At 39.7% G+C, this 21,455-nt stretch overlaps 1 protein-coding gene across 1 annotated transcript in view; it reads left to right on the forward strand.

The window, feature by feature from the left end:
- The first annotated feature begins 4,417 nt into the window (after positions 1–4,417).
- The window catches only part of EFCAB1 (EF-hand calcium binding domain 1), a 311,240-nt gene continuing 294,202 nt past the window's right edge, over positions 4,418–21,455 (forward strand). The window contains exon 1 of the mRNA XM_044067675.1: positions 4,418–4,651. Coding sequence (XP_043923610.1) covers positions 4,564–4,651 — 88 coding nt within the window. The 5' untranslated portion in view covers positions 4,418–4,563. The remainder of the gene's footprint in view (positions 4,652–21,455) is intronic.

Consider the following 21,455-nt stretch of genomic DNA (forward strand, 5'->3'; position numbering starts at 1 on the left):
TGTGATTATGTTGGTTTTGAAGGGTTTGGAAGTATTCTTTTTTGTTTGTAAGTACTAATCATTTGGCCTGATTGTAAATATTGCATGAAGTTGGGAGGAGTTTTGTTTTTTAGCCAGGCTTTCCTGTCTTTATCTCTAGAGGACATAATTTGCTTTGTGGACTTGGCAAGCCAGTTAGCATGTTTTGTCTTGACTCTTTTTAGCTGGAGAGGGGCAAGACTATTTAGGATACTAAGAAATGTAGAATTGAAGAATACCACAGCTTCATTAAGAGAGAGAGATTCTAGTGGATTCCAGTCAGTATTGTGCAACATATCATTAAAGGTATTTGGGGAGAACTGGGACAGATCTCGGGTATATCTATATTGGTCTATGTTTGGTAAAGTGATGGGCTTACGTATTATGAATGCTGGTGATTGGTCACTTATACTGTCTGCAAGTATACCGGAGGAGGAAATCTTATTAGGGTCAGAAACCATGATCCAATCCAGGACTGAACCTTTCCTATTCCTACTGTCAGGTCCGATAATATGTGAAATAAGCTGAGTATAGATGTGAAGGTTGATGGCTGAGGAGGGGTTGTTATTGGAGATGTCTAAGCAGTTAATATTAATGTCACCTAGAATGATTGTTTCATTTTTTATGTTGTTGATTGTCCAGGCAAGAATGTCTTCAAGAATGGGAATATTGTTGCCTGGGGGAGTGTATATGACTATGATACAAAGGCTTTTATAGTAATTTAGTTTGAAGTAGGTGATAAGTAACTCTGTGATGGAGAAGGAGGAAATGGGCTTTGAATATGGAATCACTCTGAAGGTGCTTAGATATAATAAGGTGATGCCTCTGCCTTTTTTGTGGAGTCTGTCTTTTCTAAGGCAGGAATAGTTTGAGGGAAGAAATTCACAATCCTTTATATATGGTTTTAGCCAAGTCTTGGTTATGGTTGTAAAGTCTGGTTTATATTGACTTAACCATGTATGTAGAAGGAGGGGTTTTGTTTCTTATAATTTGGATTTTGATGGTGGTGAAATTTAGGGATTTTGTGGAGTCAGGATTATTATGAGAGGAAGGAGAAGGGCCAGAGTTAGGGTGAAGGTCACCAGACTGGACTAGGTTAAGATGAATAGGAAAAGTTTTTGAATGGAGCTTCTTTTTTGGGTCCCTAATATAGTTCTGGACAAAGTTACCAGGAAGATTGTCCTGTGGAGAGAGAATTATCGATTTTCTTTCTAAAATGATATCAGTTGCATACAGACTAGAGCAGATTGCAGAGTAGCTGGAGGGGAGGACATTGTAGGTAGATGTTGTTGATGTGGGTTTGGGAGGTATAAAAATTGGGTGAAGTGATGAGAGTTGTAGAAGGAGAGAGGGGTAAATAGTAAAAATAAGGAGAAAGATGTTGTGTATGATGGGCATTAATGTGAGGAGTGGAGCATAATAGGTCAATATGTGAGGTGGAGATTATAAAATAGTAGAGAGGATTTGGCAGTGAAGTAAAGGTAGGAGTATTGAGGTAGTAGTAGTGAGGGAGGGATAGAATGGTTTGGTTTAACAATGTAGGAAAGGAAGGTGGGAACAGACTAAGGAAGAGGTGTGGAAATAAGAATTGTGGTTATTGGGTACTGGTTATGTAGAAGGGCAGAGCAGGTGGAGTCTATGGGAGAGGTGAAGAAGGGGTTGGGCTGTTAGAAGATAGCTGGATTGGGTGGGGTGTGGAGGAGGTGGAGCTGGATTTGAGGATGGATGGGTAGGTGGTATATGAATAAGGGTAAGTGTAAATAAAATGGGGTGGGTGGGAATGGGGGTAGGGTAGGGGAGCAGACTGAGCCTGAGCACAGTGAGGGCGAATGGAGTGGGGCTAGTCCAGCTGAAAGAGCAAGAGTGTCAAAAAAAAAAACAATCAGGAACAACACTTGGCTTACAAATATCAGGTGAATTTGAGCCTGTTTGAACAGGAGAAAAAATATATAATTTGAATGGTAGACACAAAAGTTGTTTTCAGGAACAGCACACCCATATTGGCAGGTGACTTCAGAAAAGTAGATGCCAAATGGCAGTGGCCCCAGCACTGAGACCTGGGGGACCCCATTAGTAACCAGCCTTTCTGTGAAGGTATATTCCCCTATTCTAACTTCTTGGGTCTTGTCAGTGAGCCAGCTGGCTATCCAGTGGGTGATCTATGGGTAATACCTAATTTACTGAGCTTGTTAACAATGCCCAAGTGTGGGTACTGTGTTAAATGCTTTGGCCAACTTGACGTAGGCAGTATGTACTGATTTTCTAGTTTCTGTCCCTTTCATAATCTTTTCAAAAAAGTGCATCTGTTTAGCAGGCAAGACCTGCCCTTGACAAGCCCAAACTGACATGGATCCATTGTTTGTGTGTTACCTGTGTCATTTATGATATCCATGATTATCTTCTCCATAACATTGTACAGCAGGTTCTTCAGGCTAATGGATCCTTAGTTTCCTGGGCCTATGGATGGTCCACTATTGTGCAGCAGTATAACAACTGCAGTCCTCCATTCATAGACATGAAGCAAATTTGGAGGCAGAGGTTGAATAGAGATTCTAGTGGGGCAAATACTTCATTTTTCATGCTATTAAGAAGGCATCCTGGGATATTATCAGGACCCATTGAGTGTTCTTGGCCTTGGAAAACTCCTTGAGGACCAGCTCTGTTGTGATGGTTGGGAGCAAGATGGATGTCAATATTTCCTGAGGAATATCCAGGAGAGAGGAGGTAACATTTGAGCCAAATTTGTCAGCCAGGAGATTATCTATATCTTCTGGTTCCACGTGTGTAACACCATTTACAATGAATTCAGTATATTGCTGTATATTGCCTTTGACATTTCACATATAGTTGTTTTTACATCAAATTTGGCTTTTGTGGACTTTATTAACCCCAAGTTGATTGTTACGCTGATGAGGGAGCTTTTACCTTCCTGGGTATTATCCCTCTTAGTTTCTTTGCCATGAGTTTCTTTCTTCTGTTGTTTAGCCTACTGATGTTGGAATTCCACTAGGATGGCTTGTTTTTGTGCTGGCCCTGCACTTATTGCTGGTAGGTACAGCAGTTTATATACAGCTGTTGATTTGGTTATACAAATTTTCTGTGAATGATGCTGCATAAGCAACAGTATTTTCAGGGTTAGGTGAGCCTGAAATTTATTGTGGTGCCACTTAGTAGTGGGAAGTTTGCCTTGGAGGAGTAATTCTTAAATGTTCTAGGGTTTCCAGATGTCCTTCATTTAACATTTACCTCTAAGGAGACAGTGTTATGGTCTGACCTGACTAGTGAGGACATTACTCTGGGGAGGGGGGTGGCAGCATTCTGTCATGTTTGTGAGAATCAGGTCAAGGACGTTTGAGCCCTTAGTGTGTGTATGAACTAGCTGGCCCAGATTGTTGGCATTTATGTATGATTCCCAGTTTATATTGGGATAGTTGAAGTTGCCAATAATTATGGTGCTGGCTTTGCTTGGGAAGTGTGTTGAGTGCCTTTAAGTAAGTGTGGTTTTCGTGTGCCATACAATTAAATAAGGGAGGAAAGCTAATATGAGAAATGGAAGTGTTGAATGGGATGGATAAAAATGGTGTTAGGATTTTAGTTGTGGGGGAATTAAAATAATGGAAGGTGAAGGAAAAAACAAGAATAATTAGAGTTATAGACTTCTTTTACTTCAGAAAATGCATGTTAATTCACATTGTTATTCTATCGGCCTCTAAAAATTAATAATATTAATATTTTAAAGTGTCACTGGTTAATCTTGATTATTTCTAGATTTGTTCCTGATTCAGGAATGGAAGATAAGTTGACGGCTGTTTCTCACCTGGGCATCTTTGTGTTACTTCACATCTGATGTGCCTGAAGTGGACAGGTCCATAATGGTTCGGTCCACTGCCTGTCAACCACCATATACATAAAGTAAATGCAAATAACATAATTCATCTTCATGCACATCTTGACTTGTATTCTTCTCTTTGTATTTCTCTCGATGCAGTCTTCATTTTCTTAATGATACATTTACTGCAGAAACTGTAACATTTAAGATCTGAATTTTTATATCATTTATACTTTCCCTATATGAAATTGTTGATTTGTAAGTCCATAATGGAATAAGTGGTCAGTACACCAACCGACTTCTGGTGAGTACATCAAAATAAATAAAAATAATCTTGTCTAGTAGTAATCTGCCTTTTAAAGTCCTTGTTCGCCTATGCTATTCATGCAGTTTGTCTACAGACAAACATGCAGCTCTTACATGATGAAGCTAACGCCCATTACCAAAGTAAAGGGCAACCTCGTGAGTCATAGAAAGGTAATGCCTGTCCTCCGTCTTAGTCACTTTCTTATAGTATGCAGTACTTAAAGAAGTCCTATGTTTTGACTATTTTGGTGCAATGGGCTTGCCGTAGTTCTGTGTTTCAACGTTGTTATGGTAACAACAAACAGTTGGACGACTTTTGGAGGAATTTTGAGATTACCTAAACATTACCTTTTTTATTCAAAGGGTTAGATTTAACTATTTATTTTTTTGATAGAATTCTCTCGCGTACTATGTCGTCCTTCATTTCCAATGTCTCTGCTATGAATAAAAAGAAACTGCAAAAACTAGCAGAATCGTTAAGTAAAACAGCGAAGCACTGTAAGTGTATGGTACAGTTTCTGTACAGATTATGCTTTTCTATGGGTATGAACTGTATTAACCTGTAACTGCTTTTTTTGTTTGTTTTGTTTTTCTGTGGCATTGGTGGAAAAGCAGATTTCTTAGTGCAGCTTTTGTTTCGGTCGGTCATACCGAAATTATTTTTATCAAGTGTGTGTGTGTGTGTGTGTGTGTGTGTAAAACTATGTAAGTAAAAGTACTGTCCACTTTTACAAACATTTCCAAACACTACTGTCGAAAATGAGATATTTGGTGGCAGTTTGCATGCATTCATTTTTAGTGGCCCGGTTATTTATTTATTTGTGTGTGTGTGTGTGTGTGTGTGTGTGTGTGTGTGTGTGTGTGTGTGTGTGTGTGTGTCGAAGGCAATGCACAAGCTATATATAGTCCGGAAAGTTGCTTCATTGGGAAGAGGATATACAAAAATACATAAGCGATGATGAGATTTAAATACACGAAGCAAATATACTATATTATTTGAAATATTAGAATAAAAAGGTAAAAAAGAAAATGGGTGAAGGATACATTGAAACTGAATGTAGTCTGTTATTGTTAGGGCTGATATTCATTTCTGAGTATCATGAATGTAACGCCCTAAATTGTATACATTCATATAACATCAAAAATGAAAAGAATTCATGAGCATACTCATAACTGTTAAGTTTTTCGCAAAACTTCCAGACTTTTGCCTCATATTTTTGGTCTGTTCCTCATAAAATTTGTGTTTTAATGACAGATATTTGAGTTTCAGACTTCTTAGTGTTTGGTAAACGTGTACCAAAACAAAACAGGCGATATTGTAGTTGAGGGCCTCACCAGTTCGTTTCGCGCAGAAGTGGGCATATCGCAAATTGAGTGACAACCCGGTCTGCATATTTAATTTGCTCGTGCAAACATGATATGAAAATATTAAATGTACACAAACGGTTAATACAATATCGCCCAGGAAAGCTGTTCTTAGTAAAAGGTCCCGCCAATGATACTGAGGAATTGTCGCTGTGACACCTGCACCAAAAAAAAAAAAAAGACTCCGTTTGGACATTAATTGGGACAGTGAACCATCGCATTCCGACTCTGACAAAGAGAGCTACATGGTAAAAAGCCTGACGACATGTGTTTTGACGATTTCATTTCTTTGCTGATTATTAGTATATATTATTAGTGCAATAAAACTTGTCAATTACAGATGTTGGTAAACAGTTTACTGCTATATTTACTGTCATATTACTATGTCAAGTGCACTTTTTCTTCGGTTGTACATTGGGGGGGGGGATGCATATTCATGAATAATATATCAGGGGTGGGTTTTGGGCGGGGCTTGCTACTGCACATCTGGTGAGGCCCTCAACTACAATATCGCCACAAAACATATAAACTTCTAAACTTACTAGAATGACAAGAGCAATATTTAACATCTGTCCCTATTTTATGGTCGTCACCCCATTATTTTATGCTTTGTCCAGATTTGTTTTGCTAAGAGGTTGAGAGGTATGTTTATGAGGGACAATTCAAAATGAGTGACGTTCTGTAAAATCGGTGTCAGTTGGGAGATATGATTAGAGGAAACTTAAATGTGTATTTTTCGTCCAATAATCTTGGTACATTTGTGGTTTTCTATGTTTTTAGCAGGACACAACTGTCCAAATAGGTATTATACTGCGTAAAGCGCGACAGGTAGTAACCATAGTTCCTTGGGGAACTTACGAAAGCAGAGAAATTTGTGGTTGTTACATTTTGGATGCATCATTTTAAAATGGCTTTACAGTCCTGATTTGGGGCATACCTTTCAACTGTCCCATATTTTTAGTCGGATTTTATCTCTGTCCCTCATAATCCCTGCTAAAACTAATGATTTTTGGAGGAAAAAGTGGTGGTGAATTACCATTAATAAATAATGGCATACTATTACAATTGTATATTTCTTTTACTTCAGATGTTCTTCTTTGACTTTTACCAGTTAGGGGTCACCACAGTGGAACTCCGGTCCACTAATGATTGGCAGTAGATTTTTATGGTGCCAAGGTGCCAGCTCGACGCCCAACCTTCAATGAAGGCACGCCCATTTATGCATGTCTTTCAAATGCCACTCGACCACAGGGAGGACATGCAGCCTCCACACAGAAGGCGCTCCAGCCGAGAATCGAACGGGCGAACCCTACTTCAGATGTTGTTGTTGTTGTGTCTTTTGGCTTTTCCCAGTTAGGGGTCACCACAGCGGAACTCCGGTCTGCTAATGAATGGTAGTTGATTTTTAAGTGCCGAGTTACCAGCCCTGATGCACAACCTTCAACCCTACTTCAGATAATGTATATTAATTCACCTTCTTATTCTGTCAATGACTCAAGTTAGTAGCACTAATATTTTAAAAGTGTTTTTGATTCGGCGATATTTTACTTAAGGGCCTCACCAGACATGCAGTAGCAAGCCCCGTCCAAAACCCAACCCCGTGATATGTCATTCATGAATATGCATTCCTTCCGAATGTACCATCGGATGTCAAAAAAAGAAAACAAGTGCACTGACATGTAATATAACAATAAATAAAACCAGTAAAATGTTACCAACATCAGTTGGTATCATGGAAGATAAGGGAATGCAGTTTAATAACACCCATGCACTTCAGTATGCAGTAATTGCAGTTTAATAACTAGTTTGAAATCAGTGTGTATCACCCACTGAACTCATTGGCTTCCCTCCAGAGTGTAGCAGGCAGGTTATTCAAGCATTTCATATACACATTCATATGACAAATAATAGTTTACATTCATGTAATTTTATTTTGTAATTTTAATGGAAAAGTTTTTATATACATTTATGTCAGAGTTTTCCCTTGGGGCCTCTTGGCAACAGAGTTTGCACAGTCAGACTTTCCCAGTCATCTAATTATAAAAAAAAAATTCTGAGTGCAGAGGTGCATCAAGCCTTGCACATGTTGCAGTGAAAGCTACTATGTGTGAATTTACAGTATATAGTCGCGGGCATACATCTTTTCCACTTTTGCTGAATAGACGGAGGAGTAATGAATTGTATTATTGATCTGTAATGAGTTTGCTATTGTGTTTGTTTTAAACTGGACAGTCACTTGGTACTCAAACAAACCTAGTGGCTGTCTTTTAGATTTCTCATTATTCCTTCTGGTTTGTGTCACATTGCTGTTTTACCTAATTAGCCTGAGAACAAGTGAGTAGGGAAGGGGAGAGGCAGCAGCCTTAGTATAACTAATTCATTCAAATGGGGTTAACCAAGAGGAAGGTCGGAAACAGTACTGAGTTTTTGTGTGTAAATTGCCACTCGTGATTTCCAAAAATTCTGAGTGCTAGGCCAGTTGTCATTTTGGTTTAGAACAGCTTTCAACACCTGCTAAAGGATATGCTCTAATCCGGTTTCCAGGCTAATGAGATGTCAGTGCTGAAGATAACTGTTTAATATATTTTTTGTAATAGCATGCTGAAGGAGTCATCCCAAAAATATGTATGCACGCGCGATTACTTGAAGGCTAATTACATATGCAGACCGGGTTGTCATTCAATTCGAGACACGCCCACTTCTGCGCAAAACGAAATGGTGAGGCCCTCAAGTAAAATATCGCCTTTGATTCTCCTTGATTATTTCTTATGGGTTCGTAGGTAAGTACTAGGCTATCTGCCCGAGGGTATATGTAAGCCTAGCCAGAATATGTTGGCTTTCGCCACCCCCCCCCCTTAGATTAGTTCCCTGTGCCTCTCTCTAGCAGAGCTATTAGTTCCCTGTGCCTCTGTCCAGCAGAGCCACTGCAGTCATCCCCAGGGTAAATATTCTGTTTCCCATCCACTTGTCAAGGTTTCTCTTGAAGAGTGTTAGTGAGGGGCTCTGCCTAATGTAGATTCGAATCCTGTTCCAATGCATGGGGAGTCTCTGGGACAAGAATCTATCCCTCCAGCAAGTTCTGTTTATCGTTATGGTGAGGTTTAGATCCCTGGAGCGTGTGGCTCTCGGGGATTTGTTTTTTTTTTAGGTGGAGCATGTCCATCAATTCTTGGTTGGACATGGCATTGTATGTCAGGCAGAGATCAACTCTGAGTAGGCTGTATGCAACTAAGGCCAGTAATCCTCTTGGTGAGATACTTCTGTGGTCTTTCCAGCTGTTGCAGGTGTCTTGTAAGGTACATCCCAAATGGGGCATTGTACTCTATGATGGGTCTGATGAGTGATGAGTAGAGGGTTACAATAACCTCTTTTGTTCTAGATGTGAACCCTTTCGTGATTAGGTGGGCCACATAGAAGGATTTTCTAACCACCTTGGCAATATGATTATCAAAGGAGAGATTACTATCTACTTGGGTCCCCAGATCCCTTCTTTCATTTTCTGTATTTAGGGGGACTACCACTTATGTGGTAGTTCATGGGTACTTTGTTTTTTCCAAAGGGGATGACTATGCACTTTTTGGCATTTAGCTTGAGGCCATGATTTTGACACCAGGTATCCGTCTCAGTGATACCCTTCTGGAGGATGTCTGCATCAGCCAGAGAGTCAATTATGGCCCCCAGTTTGCAGTCGTCTGCAAACTTGGTCAGCCATAGTCCTCCTGTGCTTTCCTGTACCTCTGAGAAGTATATACCGAACAGGAGGGGTCCCAGGACTGAGCCCTGGGGGACGCCACTTGTAACCGGTTTAGAGTCGGACCTAGAGCCTGGAACTCTCACCATGTGGGTTCTATCCATGAGCCAATTGGCAACCCATCTCGTGACATAGGGGTTTATGTTCAGGCTGGTGAGCTTGTCTACAATACCAGAATGGGGGATGGTGGCGAAAGCCTTTCTGAGGTCTAGGTAGGCTGTGTGGACGTCCTTTCCCTCATCTAAAGCCTTGGTAACTGTGTAGGGTCCACTGTTTGGAGGTTCCCAATGTCTCTGTTAATGAGTTCCAAGATGATGTGCTCCATAGCCTTGCAGACTAGGCTAGTCAGGCTTATAGGACAATAGTTACTGGGGTCCGTTGTGGCTCCACCTTTGTGGAGCGGGATAAGTGTTGCTGTGTGCCACTCCATGGGTACGTAGCCTGTAGAGAGGCTGAGTTTGAACAGTGTGTTTAGGTGAGGGGTTAGTTCATTTTGGAGTTTGTGTAAGACACAGCCTGGGACACCGTCCGGTCCCATTGAAGCTGTGTTTTTGGCTTTGGATAAGGCTGTTTTAACCTGTGTGTCAGTGATTGCCAGGGCTCTACATTCTTCTGGTATGGTTATGGGCCCTTTAGGGGGTGAGGGGGGGGTGAAATTTGCACTAAACCTGTCTGCCAGAATGTTGGCAATATCAGTCGGTTCATTGTATTTTGTGCCATTCTGCACTAACTCAGAGCAGATCTGAGAGTTTCCACTTAGGTTCTTGACATAGCTAAAGAATGCTTTGTGGTTATCTTTGGAGTCCTTGGCAATTTTTCTTTCGAAGCTAGCCTTGGATGATTTTATGAGGGATCGTAGTTTCTTGCTGATACTGATCAGGGATGTCTTTCCTTCTTGGGATTTTACTCTTTTCTGTACTAGTTTCCTCCTTCTGTTGTATAGCTTGTTTATGGCAAGGGTCCACCAGACTGGTTTCCTTTTCTTGGAGGAGTGAGTCTTGGTCTTGCTTGGGATAGCACAATCCATGCATTCTTGCAGGTGCTCATAGAGTGCCTTTGTAAGGGATTCAGCAGCTTGGACAGCATTGTCCTTTTAGCATGGGGGCTGTGATTCTTTCCACCTCGGTCTTAAGAAATGTGAAGTTTGCTTTTGAAAAGTCTTTCATGGTGGTTTCTTGATTGGGGGTGGGGTGGAATTGTGGATATCCAGAGTGATTAGTCTATGTTCTGATCTAACCAGTGAGGGGTTGACCTCCGGTGTAGAACACCGGTCGCCCATGTTGGTGATGACCAGGTCCAATATGTTGTCACCTCTGGTGGGGGTGTTGACCAGTTGATCCAAGGCGTGTGAGTTTATAAATTCTAGGAAGCATTGGGCAAGGGAGTTAGTACTTGAATAGTTCTCCCAGTTAATGTTTGGGTAATTTAAATCACCCAATATTAGGGTGTTTGGTAGGCCCTTCATATTTTCCAGTGTCTCCAGAAATGTGGAATGGGGGTTCTGGGTCATGGTGGGTGATCTGTAGCAAACTATAATTTGAATTGCAGTTTTGCCCATTGTTAGTTGCACATGGATGATCTCTGAGGCACTGTGCTGTACCACTAACCTGGAGGTGTGGGTATCCTAGATGATATCCTAGATGAATATGGATACACCCCTGCTTTTGTGTTTCGGTCCGGGTTCTCTGGTTGAAAAGTATGGTATGAGTTATAGCCTGGTAGTGCTGGGATACTCAGTGGAGCCTTAAACCAGGTTTCTGTTACTGCACAGATATCGATGTTCTCCATACTGAGAAATGCCTCGAGTGCATGCATTTGGAGGTTTAGACTTCTGGCGTTGAGTAGCATTACCCTTAGTTTTTGGTTACATGTGCTATTTACAGTGGTAGGTTTGTCTTTTGAGCCTTGCCTAAAAAAGGCACTATGGGGGCGGCAAAAGCCTTGGCCAGTATTCGAATGCCTAAGGGTGACAGGTGAAAGCCATCTCTTGCGAAGCAATGTGGCTTGTCGAGCATGTCATCCCAGGCGGACAGATACAGGATCCCCTTTGAACGACACCAGAAACTTAGCCAATTGTTGAAATTGATCATTTTTTCTTTATACTGTGGCATCATTCTTGGTGAGGGCAGGATGCTACTCAGAGTCAGGGTCATACCAGCCTGGGCTACATGATCAGAGAGCTCTTCCATGTCTCTTTTCATGTAGTCCAGGGAGGTATGTCTCAGATCATTCACACCAACATGGACAATGACAGAGTCGTATTTCTACTTGTTCTGGAGAGACCTGAGTGCTTGTGTTATGTGGCATATCCTGGCACCTGACAGGCAGCTAACTGTAACCTTCTCCTTGTCCAGCCTAGTTAGTGGGGCATCAGTGTGCCTGACTATAGAGTCGCCTATTACTAGTGCGTTGGGTATGTTATTTTGCCTTAAGGGCTGTAATTGCATGGCACACTGATTATGTGAAGTATGGGTTTCATGGTTTGTGATGGGGTGTGGAGGTTGCTTGGGTGTCTGCTTTGGAGGTCTCTGTTGCTTTTGCAGATTTTTATTTAGAGCCTCCGAGTATGTTTTAGTGTATTTATGTGTGTTATTTGCCGGTGTTGGTTTAGTAGGTCTATGTGAGACTGGTGGTGTGTTGCAAGTTCATAGGTTCATAGGTTAGTACTAGGTTAACTTCCCTTGCGGGCCATTTTAAGCCTAGCCAATTACCCCATGACAGAATCAAACCCTACACCTTGTGTTTCAAAGGTAAGCACCTTAACCATTACGCCAACCACCCACCCTTTTTTCCTTCTCCTCTTGACTGTCAGTTCCAGTCTTGGGTTGTGAGAGATTTGCCTCCAGTTTGGCTGTATAATTGTATCTCTCACATATATTAGTGTTTGATGGATGGAGGAGAGGGTTGTCTGTGTACATGAGGCAGTTGTAACATTGCCTCAAAATGCCCAGATTCACCAGTTGGACTGAAGAGTACACCTGAAACTGCCCTTTGGACATGCCTGAATAGGTAAAGTGAACTGTTTTACTGATTGGCTGGTATGGAAGAATAGAGAGCCTTGTCCTTCTGGACAGTATAGGGGGGTCTAGTGCTACGATTAATTAGTGGTTGCTATGAGTTTTGAGCAAGTGCTGGGCTGTGAAATTAATGGATTGAGTGCTTAAATTGAAAGTTTGTCTAGTTCCAAGGGAAAAATTGAAGAGTAGACTTTGTGGAGCCGGGAATAATTTAACCCTAGTTAACCGGCGGTACCCGGTGTGCAAAACCACGCAAATGCATTTTTTATAGCAGGGAAATGCAGGAGATAGAAATTAGCCCAAAATGGCCAATAAACTACTAACGTCTGGGCTGAAACCACTCCTCCAGGGACAGATAGGCTGCTCAAAGCTCCCCTCTCTCACATGTGAACAGAGAAACTTCCTTCTATCCAAGTAAGGTATGGGCAACACAGAAACTTGTAACACAGCCCTGAATTCAGCAATAACCTGAAAACTGGACTATACTAGTTCAGAAAGGCAGGAAACAAGTATATTTCTTTTCAGAAAATAAAGCAGATACAATAAAAAAACACTTTAAATGCAAGAAATGGCTATCACACTTTAGTGTGTAGCATACAACAGTTAAACAGATTATCTAAACACAAAAATGACTTAGTTCAAGTGCAGGCAGCAAATAAGTGCAATATGTAGCAGAAACAAGCTTTTCAAATTACAGAAATGCTAAAAAAATGGAGTTTTAGGTGGAATTAAAGACAGCAAGAAAATGCAGAAAAATTATACTTAATCACTCCAAATTCTCTCTTTTGTCTCCCTGCTGCTGTAGAACTCTGCAGGACACCTAGCAGGCACTCGCTGAGCTGAATACAAGTGCAAAAAAAAAACGTGCAAATGCGGTTTTTATAGCAGGGAAATGAAAGAGATAGAAATTAGCCCAAATGGCCAATAAACTACTAACTTCTGGGCTACAGCAAACAAGGCACACAAATTTCAGAAAGAAACAGTTCAAATAAGCAGGCACAATAAGCCTTTAACAAGAAATTCCCAACTCGGCAGGGCAGGATTTAGCCTCTCCTCCCACAAGAGTGCAGACCACAAACCTTCTTAATGTAAAATAACTGGCCTGAAGCCCAAGTGCTTAAACCAGAACTAATGCGCTTTTAGAATAACAGACACTGAGCCTTCAATCAGCAATTCCCAACTTAGAAGGATGTAAGCTACCTGTCCTGCTACAACAATGCATTCTACAAACCTTCTTAATGTAAAACAACTGGTTTGAAGCCCAAGTGCTTAAACCAAAAGGCTTAGAATAACAGTTACAATTGAATCAGGCTACTACTAAGCAGTAATAACTGCAGCAGAATAATACAATTGAGTACTTTTAAGAAGCACAAGCAAAATAAGGTAATAAAGTGGGAAGAAACACAATTACAGTAAAAGCAGATGAATAAAGTGCAATTTTTTTATAACAATAGAAAATGAGCAAACTGATTTAAACAAATTACCCAATTAACCAGTAAAAAAACTCAAAACTGAGCCCTGTTCCAGCAGTCTTCAATCAGACAAGTTCTAACCGCACACTCCTGCCACTAGGGTGCAGCAGAACCTTCTTCAAAAAAGATGGCCTGGATTAGTGCTCAAGTTATACAAACAAAGCTAGATTTAGCAGGCCTGAATCTAGTCTATGCTACAGCAAACAAGGTGCACCAATATCAGGAAAACAGTTCAAATAAGCAGGCACAGTAAGCCTTTGGCCAGAAATTCCCAGCTCAGAAGGGCAGAAACTAGCCTCTCCTCCCACAAGAGTGCAGACCACAAACCTTCTTAATGTAAAATAACTGGCCTGGAGCCCAAGTGCTTAACCAGAACTAATACACTTTTAGAATAATAGACACTGAGCCTTCAATCAGCAATTCCCAACTTAGAAGGATGTAAGCTACCTGTCCTGCCACAACAGTGCAGACCACAAACCTTCTCAGTGTAAAACAACTGGTCTGAAGCCCAAGTGCTTTAACCAAATGACGTAACAGTTACAATTTAATCAGGCTACTACCAAGCAGTAATAAATGCAGCAGAATCAACACAATTGAGTACTTTTAAGAAGAGACAAAAGCAAAATAAGGTAATAAAGTAGGAAGAAACACAAATACAGTAAAAGCAGGTAAAGGGCAAATTTGCTTCTTTTTTTTTAATATAACATTGGAAAACAAGCAAACTGATTTAAACAAATTACCCAATTAACCAGTAAAAAAACCTCAGAACTGAGCCCTGTTTCAGGAGTCTTCAATCAGACAAGTTCAGGGCCTAAGTGGGTATGCCTACTCAGATGTTCTCTCTGTATTAGGCAGGATGAGCTAATGAGACTAGACGAGGATAGAGCTGGGGCAGGGCTGAACAGATGGGAATGGTAGGAGTGTCTGAAATAAAAATATGAGAACAGATGGGAATGGTAGGAGTGTCTGAAATAAAAATATGAACTCACTGTACTCGGTTGAGTGAGCTGTACTCGGTTGAGTGAGCAAATGAGATGGGCCCAGGAGGAGTGTTCAAACACAAATTTACAGGAGGGGCAGTCAATTCCAAAGCCACCAAGATTAATACCAAAACAAGAACAGGGAGGGTGCATGGGGAAAACTAACTGCATACACACAGAGCTCACAATTTTCAGTGAACAAATAAATAAGCAGATAAATGCAGTACTATGTTTAACACAATATTCAATGAAACAATAAAACAGAAAAAAAATGCAGTACTATCTTATAACACTGCAAGTTTGTACTTATCTCAGCTTGTAATAAAGTTGTTGCAGCTCAAGTATGCAACTATTCAGCAGAAATAATTTCAGAGATCCCCCGATTCTGTTGGGATTCGTCCATGATTGGTTGAGAGATTTAGGGTACTGACTGTAACAATTTTAAGACTTTGCAACCACTTTGGGTCCCCTTAATTTATACCCAAGCTCCTAATACTGCCCAGAGCTCTCGACCTTCCATCTTCAAAATGAGGAACACTAGACTTCATAATGTGGAACAAAAGGGCAAAATGTGGAACATACTAATGGCTTACTAACAACTTTAACTAGGGAGGTCATAGGATGGTTAAAATATACTGGTTTTACTTATAAAAAGATCTTCTAATGAATTAATATGATTCCTGTCTATTTACCATGGGTATCAATTAAAAATTCCTAACACTGAATTTATGACAGACCCTTTCAATGTGGAACTTCGAGGAACATGAACTTTTTAAGACCCCAAATGAGGTACATTCCTCATAATGAGGTACACATGAAAGATATGATACTGCCTTTTCTCAATGGCGCATTTAAAAATGATGGAAACAAAATGCAGCAGCTTCATTGGTTCTTTTATGTTTATGTTGAGATGCTTATCCTATTTCTTGCTTATTTGTGACATTTATCTCAAGGATTAAATCATTGACTAATTCCATCACAACTATCAGTGCAGAGATAACACTGTCAATCAACTGTACCCGCCCACTGCCTGTGTGACCCGAGGAAGGTGAGTTCCAATGTAAAATATGCACTCCACCCCAATTTGTAAACAATGATTCTGTATAGGAAGTGTTAAGGGAGGAAGCGGTACAAAAAGAGCAGGAAGAGAAAAATCACGACAAAATTGGGAGGGTTGTTGAAAGGGTGATAATGGATAAACTGGGTTGTGCCTAACTCAAAGCTCTTGACAAATCTCAACAGAATCAGGGACAGATCCAGAAATAATCAGAGATAATTTTAAAATATTAGTACTATTAACGTGAGACTGACAGAATAGAAGAATGTAATTTGATATACATTTTCTCAAGTAAAAGAAGTGTATAACTCTAATTATTGTAAATATTTAAGTGTAATTTAGCACCTTTTCTCCAAAAGTCACCAATTTTGGGAGGGATTAAGAGAGACAGAGCTAAAATTTGAGTCAAAAATATGGAAGTTTCTGAAAATCTAGGACAGTTGAGAGGTATGGAAGTCACGGTCAAGAACGTAAAGCCGTTTTCTCTTACATCAGTACATATGCCTGTCTAAGACATACATGAAAGCAAGTTTCTGTTGCATCAATACATGTGCCTGTCTAACACATATGTGAAGCTTTTTTTAATTCACTTTAAATGTTAATAGAGCAAAGTTTTTTACATCGCCATCCTTTTTCTGAACAAGAAGAATGAAGCTCTAAAGCCTGTTATTGACTGTAATCCTCAGTGATTTACCAGAAAGTCAATTTACATGAGATAGGACCAGGGCTGGCCTGAGGTAAATTGGCGCCCTAGATGAAAAGCCTGCATGGCCTACACCACCACCACCTCCCACACCCACTGTCCAACTGTTCCTGGCCTATTCACACTATCTAGATTACATTTTTTTTCTTCCTTTTACTAAAAGTTTATCTTATTTTTTAGTTTTTTTTTTTTTTTTGCAGTTATTATAAATAAGCAGATAAATGCAGTACTATTTTTAACACAATATTCATTCAACCTGTTCTATCTAAGCAAGACTGCACTCTGACAGCTATGAAAGAATCATCTGCATTAAGTCAGGGGTCTGGAAGCCATAAAGCCCCCAGAAGCCATGAAGTTTCTAGATGCCCTGAGGTGCATTTTACAATTTATTTAAACAACCTTTTACATCCAGTGATTCATCAAAGAAAAAAGTCTAGTCTTACTCTTCAACTTTGTTTTACCTGCATCCTTTCAGCACATCCTAACTAACCAAGACTACACTGTAATAACTGCAGTGGAAATAACAGTATTAAGCTGTGAGGATTCCTGATGCTCCAATATGCATGTTAGAGTTTTTTAAAACCTTTTCAAACAATGATTGCCTGAACAAAAACATGGTTGTGGAAAGAAATTCAGTCTTACTCTTCTAATATACTTTTTCCTGCATCCATTCAGCACATCTTAACTGGCCAAGACTTCTCTGCAATAACTTAAGCAAGGGACTGCCAGGCATCCAGAAGCCATAGAGTTATAGATGCTGTGAGGTACATTTTAGAACATTTTTCAAACTTTTGATCCAGTGCATATGGAAAAGAAATTCAATGCTACTTTTTTGTTTCACAGAAGGAATAAGTTGTATCCAACTTTTAGTGGCCAAAGCTGACTAAACACACACTACACAATAAAGTTGAGAAAGCAAATGCTTGTGAGGATACATAGATCTGGGACAATTACCTGCCACAACCACCCACCTAAAATAGGTTGCCAGTTTCTGTGTACCACTCTCTGGTGTTAAACTGGGATTAAAATTAAGGCACAAATGTTGACAGTCATATTTTAAACTGCTGTCCTATTTGTATACAGCATGCCTCCTCATCCCCTACCCCCAAAAGGCAGCCACGTTCTGTGTACCCTTCTGATGTCAGACAGGGAGAATACTGAAAAGACAAACAGAACAGAACATATTTGCTGTCAGACATGTGTAAAGAGAATGTTTATTCACACTCTCCCAAAAGATAGTATTCTATATATGCACCAGATAGTTGATTTTGAGAAAATGGGAAAAAGTGATTATAGTAATATTTATAACTTGTTACTTCTATACACAGTACTGTGCTCATATACAAGTTGTAGTAAGCCTCCATGCACCTCTCTGAAATTTGTGAGGAAAGCTAAAGAAATGACCACACTGTCAACAGACCAAGACAAGATACAGTGACCTCTGAGGTTTGGGAGGAATGTTAACAGAAATAATGACACTGTCCCCCCCCCCCCCCACACAAGTACAGAGACCTTTCTGTGTACACCTATGAGCAAGGCTAGTTTTAAACTAGATGGTGTTCTTGTCAGAGGCATTTACTAAACAAATGTCAAAATCAACTTGTACAGCCTTCTTCTGTGGGGTCTCTGGCCCCTAGGACATATGAAGGTGTTGGTATTCTGTGATGCTGAGGGATGAGTTTTAAACTGTGCAAGTGACAATGGTGTCAGTTATTTTCATCCATACAACGCCCATCAAGTACTTATAGCCACTTCTATCTACAATTCAGATGTAAGATCATGATAAAAGAGGGCGACCATGTATTTCACCTTTGTTCCAAATAAACAGTTGCCACACATTAAAATATTGTACATTGTTTCACATAATCACATTAGTCCTGCAAAACCAAAATAACAAGCAAACAGCAGCAGGCAGCTAATCATTTCCCTCCAAATTATGATTTGTCTGTCTGCCTGTCTGTGCATAACTGTTCAGTTGGTTAGTTCATCTTACTTTTCACAAATGCTCACCAATGCTGCTAAGCATACCCCTCAACTGTCCAGACTTTTGTCTCATATTTTGGTCAGTTCCTCGTGGCAAATCACTGAGGATCAAAGTCACTAATGACATGTATTTGAGTTTCAGGCTTCATTCCCTTCAGATACAATGCATGCTAACACAAATCCTGTTACTCTAGCAACTTTCTAAGTTTATAAGAGCAATATTTAAAAATTGTTCTTATTTTTGGACCTTTACCCCACCATTATTTTAGGCTTTGTCCAGATTTCTTGTGCTAAGAAGTTGAGAGGTATTCTGCTAAACCAGAAAGTGACTAAAGAGGATCAGTTAATTTCATCCAGCCAACCCCAACCCCAACCACCACCTAGTGGTTATATCCACAACATCTGATGGCATGCCTCAATTTTGGTTAAATAAAAGTGATTTTAAAGTTCCTGTCACTGGCTGACTAGCTGGTTGTTATTCAATTCTTTGTGTTCATAAACAAGTGAGAAATGCATTTTATTTTATTTTTTTAAACACCTTTATTGAATTATCACGTGTGAAATAGGACATTTTATATTTATATAAAAATAAACCATATTAACAGGTTCACATACAAACATTATATATCACATATATTCTTCTATACAATATAATCAATCCAACATTTAATGAATTGTTCAATTCCTCCCTTCTCTTAAACCTAATTCCTCCTCCAAAACAAATTTCTGCATGCATTGTTCCCACAATTTCCATTTTTTCTATGTAATTTGCTCCTACCCTTTTCTAAAGATCCCACAGCCTCTTGTTTTATCTCTGTTACAATATTCACTATTTCAAGTACAGTTGGTTTAAGCTTTGATTTCCATTTTCTAGTACATGTTTTTTTTTGGCAGCCACCAGAATTAAACTTAACAAGACCTTGCTATGTCTAGGCTATTCAGATCCTTTATCCAAGCTAAAAAATAATTTCCTTGGTTACACTCATTTGCTCACCCAGTATTTCTGATGGAGTACTCTGGGGATTTTTAAAGTCTGCCAACTCATTACAGTCTCAAAACATATGCTCCCAGCTACCCCTTTCTTCCACATCACACCTCCAACATTTGCCATCTACCTGAAGAAAAATTATTTGGAGTCTTCTTGGGGTATACAAATACATATTCAAACAATTCCAAGCAAAACTTCTCAATCTTCTAGACTGTTGCACATCTTGGAGCTATACACATGTCCTCCCATTGTTTCTGTGTGAATTGCTTATCTAATCTCTCTTCTCAGTCTTTTCTAAACTCCTCTGATTCCTGTAGTTATTGCGCCATATGCCAGATGTCCTAATAATTATCCCTTTTTTAACAGCAGTTTCTGTTTTACATCAACTAAAAACTCAACCAGGGCAGGTCTTATACTTAAGACTCCCTTATCCTTTTCTCTTTACTGTACTCTCATATCAATCCCTTATAGGGAAGACAGTCTCTACCCTGCAATCCAAATGTCTTATTGGCCTATTCACATTCTATTATCTTTCCCTGTCTAATTATTTGTTCCCGTTACCTTGGTTCCTTTGCCAGCTTCCTCCAGTAGATTCCAGCCCCATCTTGCCTATTCTCTGTACCCCTTATTGCAGTCATCTCTATCAGCAGAATCTCCTTTTCTCCATTTCAGTTTTGGCTTAGTTCTTAGTATACTTTCTGTAGCTTTATGAATATAATATTCCTTTTAATTTCTCAAAATCTTTTGGGTTTCTAATACCATGATGGCAATGGACCCCATTCCTAAGTCACAGTATGATTAAAGTTCATGAAATTAGTATTGTTTCAATCTTTGATATCAACCAAAAGTGCTTTTTGCAGCAACCACAATGCACCCAGTAATGACTCCTTCTGCAATTTGTATGGAGTTACATGTATTGGTAACATATCTAAATACCATTGTAAATTCTTTTTTATAAGACCCCGTTGCTCCTATTACTATTGGAAGTGTCTGGGTATCTTTCTTCCACATTGCTCTCGTTTCTGTATGCAGATCCTGATATTTTATGACTTTGTGCCTCTCTGTATGCAAGACACTGTACTCACTGGATGTGGTGATTTCAATGATCAATGCTACTTTTGTCTTATTTTCATGGACCACTATATCCAGTTTTCTAGCATCTATCTTTTGAACTGTTGATAGGTGATCCCATGTGATGTAAACTTCATCATTTTCTATGATGCTTTGTGGCTCATGTTTCCAGTGTTTTTCAACCATTTCAGTACCATAATGTTTGTACAATCCCCAGTGTAACAGTCTTGCCACATTATTATGCCTTTCAGTTTACAGTCCTTCTGCCATTAGTATATCACAACCAGCAACGAGGTGTGCGACTGTTTCCAGTTTGGCTGTACAAAACCTACATTTGTCTGTTTCTCCCACATATTCAATGGACTTTGTAAACCAGCATGTATGTACCCCACTATCTTGGGCCGCCAATATTAACATTTCATCTCTTGGTTTAAATTTGCTTCCCCTTAATCATTCCTGCATTCGTTCCTGATCAACATGAGGTTCTTCCAGAACTTTTCTATAATGCAACTATATTTATGCATTTTCCACATTTCTTGCCTTCTCATCTGGCCCTTCACGTTATATTCTTTCATTTGTTTTTTTGACATATTCAGTTGCTAGCTGACTTTTATCTACTTCTGGTTTGATTTCCATTCCTGCTTGACATCGATATGCTTCTGCTAGATTAAGCAGAGAAGTCATCTTAGATTTATTCTTCTCATGTTTCAAAACATTCACTATGCTTGGGTCTTATGAGGTCAGCAGATATGTGTGGAGTCCCACGATTGCAGATCTATACATGTAATCAATTCAAAGAGGCCCATCCCTCCTTTAGAATGGGGAATATGTAATCTTGGATGCACCGATTTTTATAAATCATTTGGTGAGCATGAAACATCCTTGTTGTTTTCCTGTCTAAACTATCCAACACGT

This window comes from Protopterus annectens, chromosome 3.part1, assembly GCF_019279795.1.
Source record: "Protopterus annectens isolate FY-2018-M chromosome 3.part1, PAN1.0, whole genome shotgun sequence".
Taxonomy (NCBI): domain Eukaryota; kingdom Metazoa; phylum Chordata; order Ceratodontiformes; family Protopteridae; genus Protopterus; species Protopterus annectens.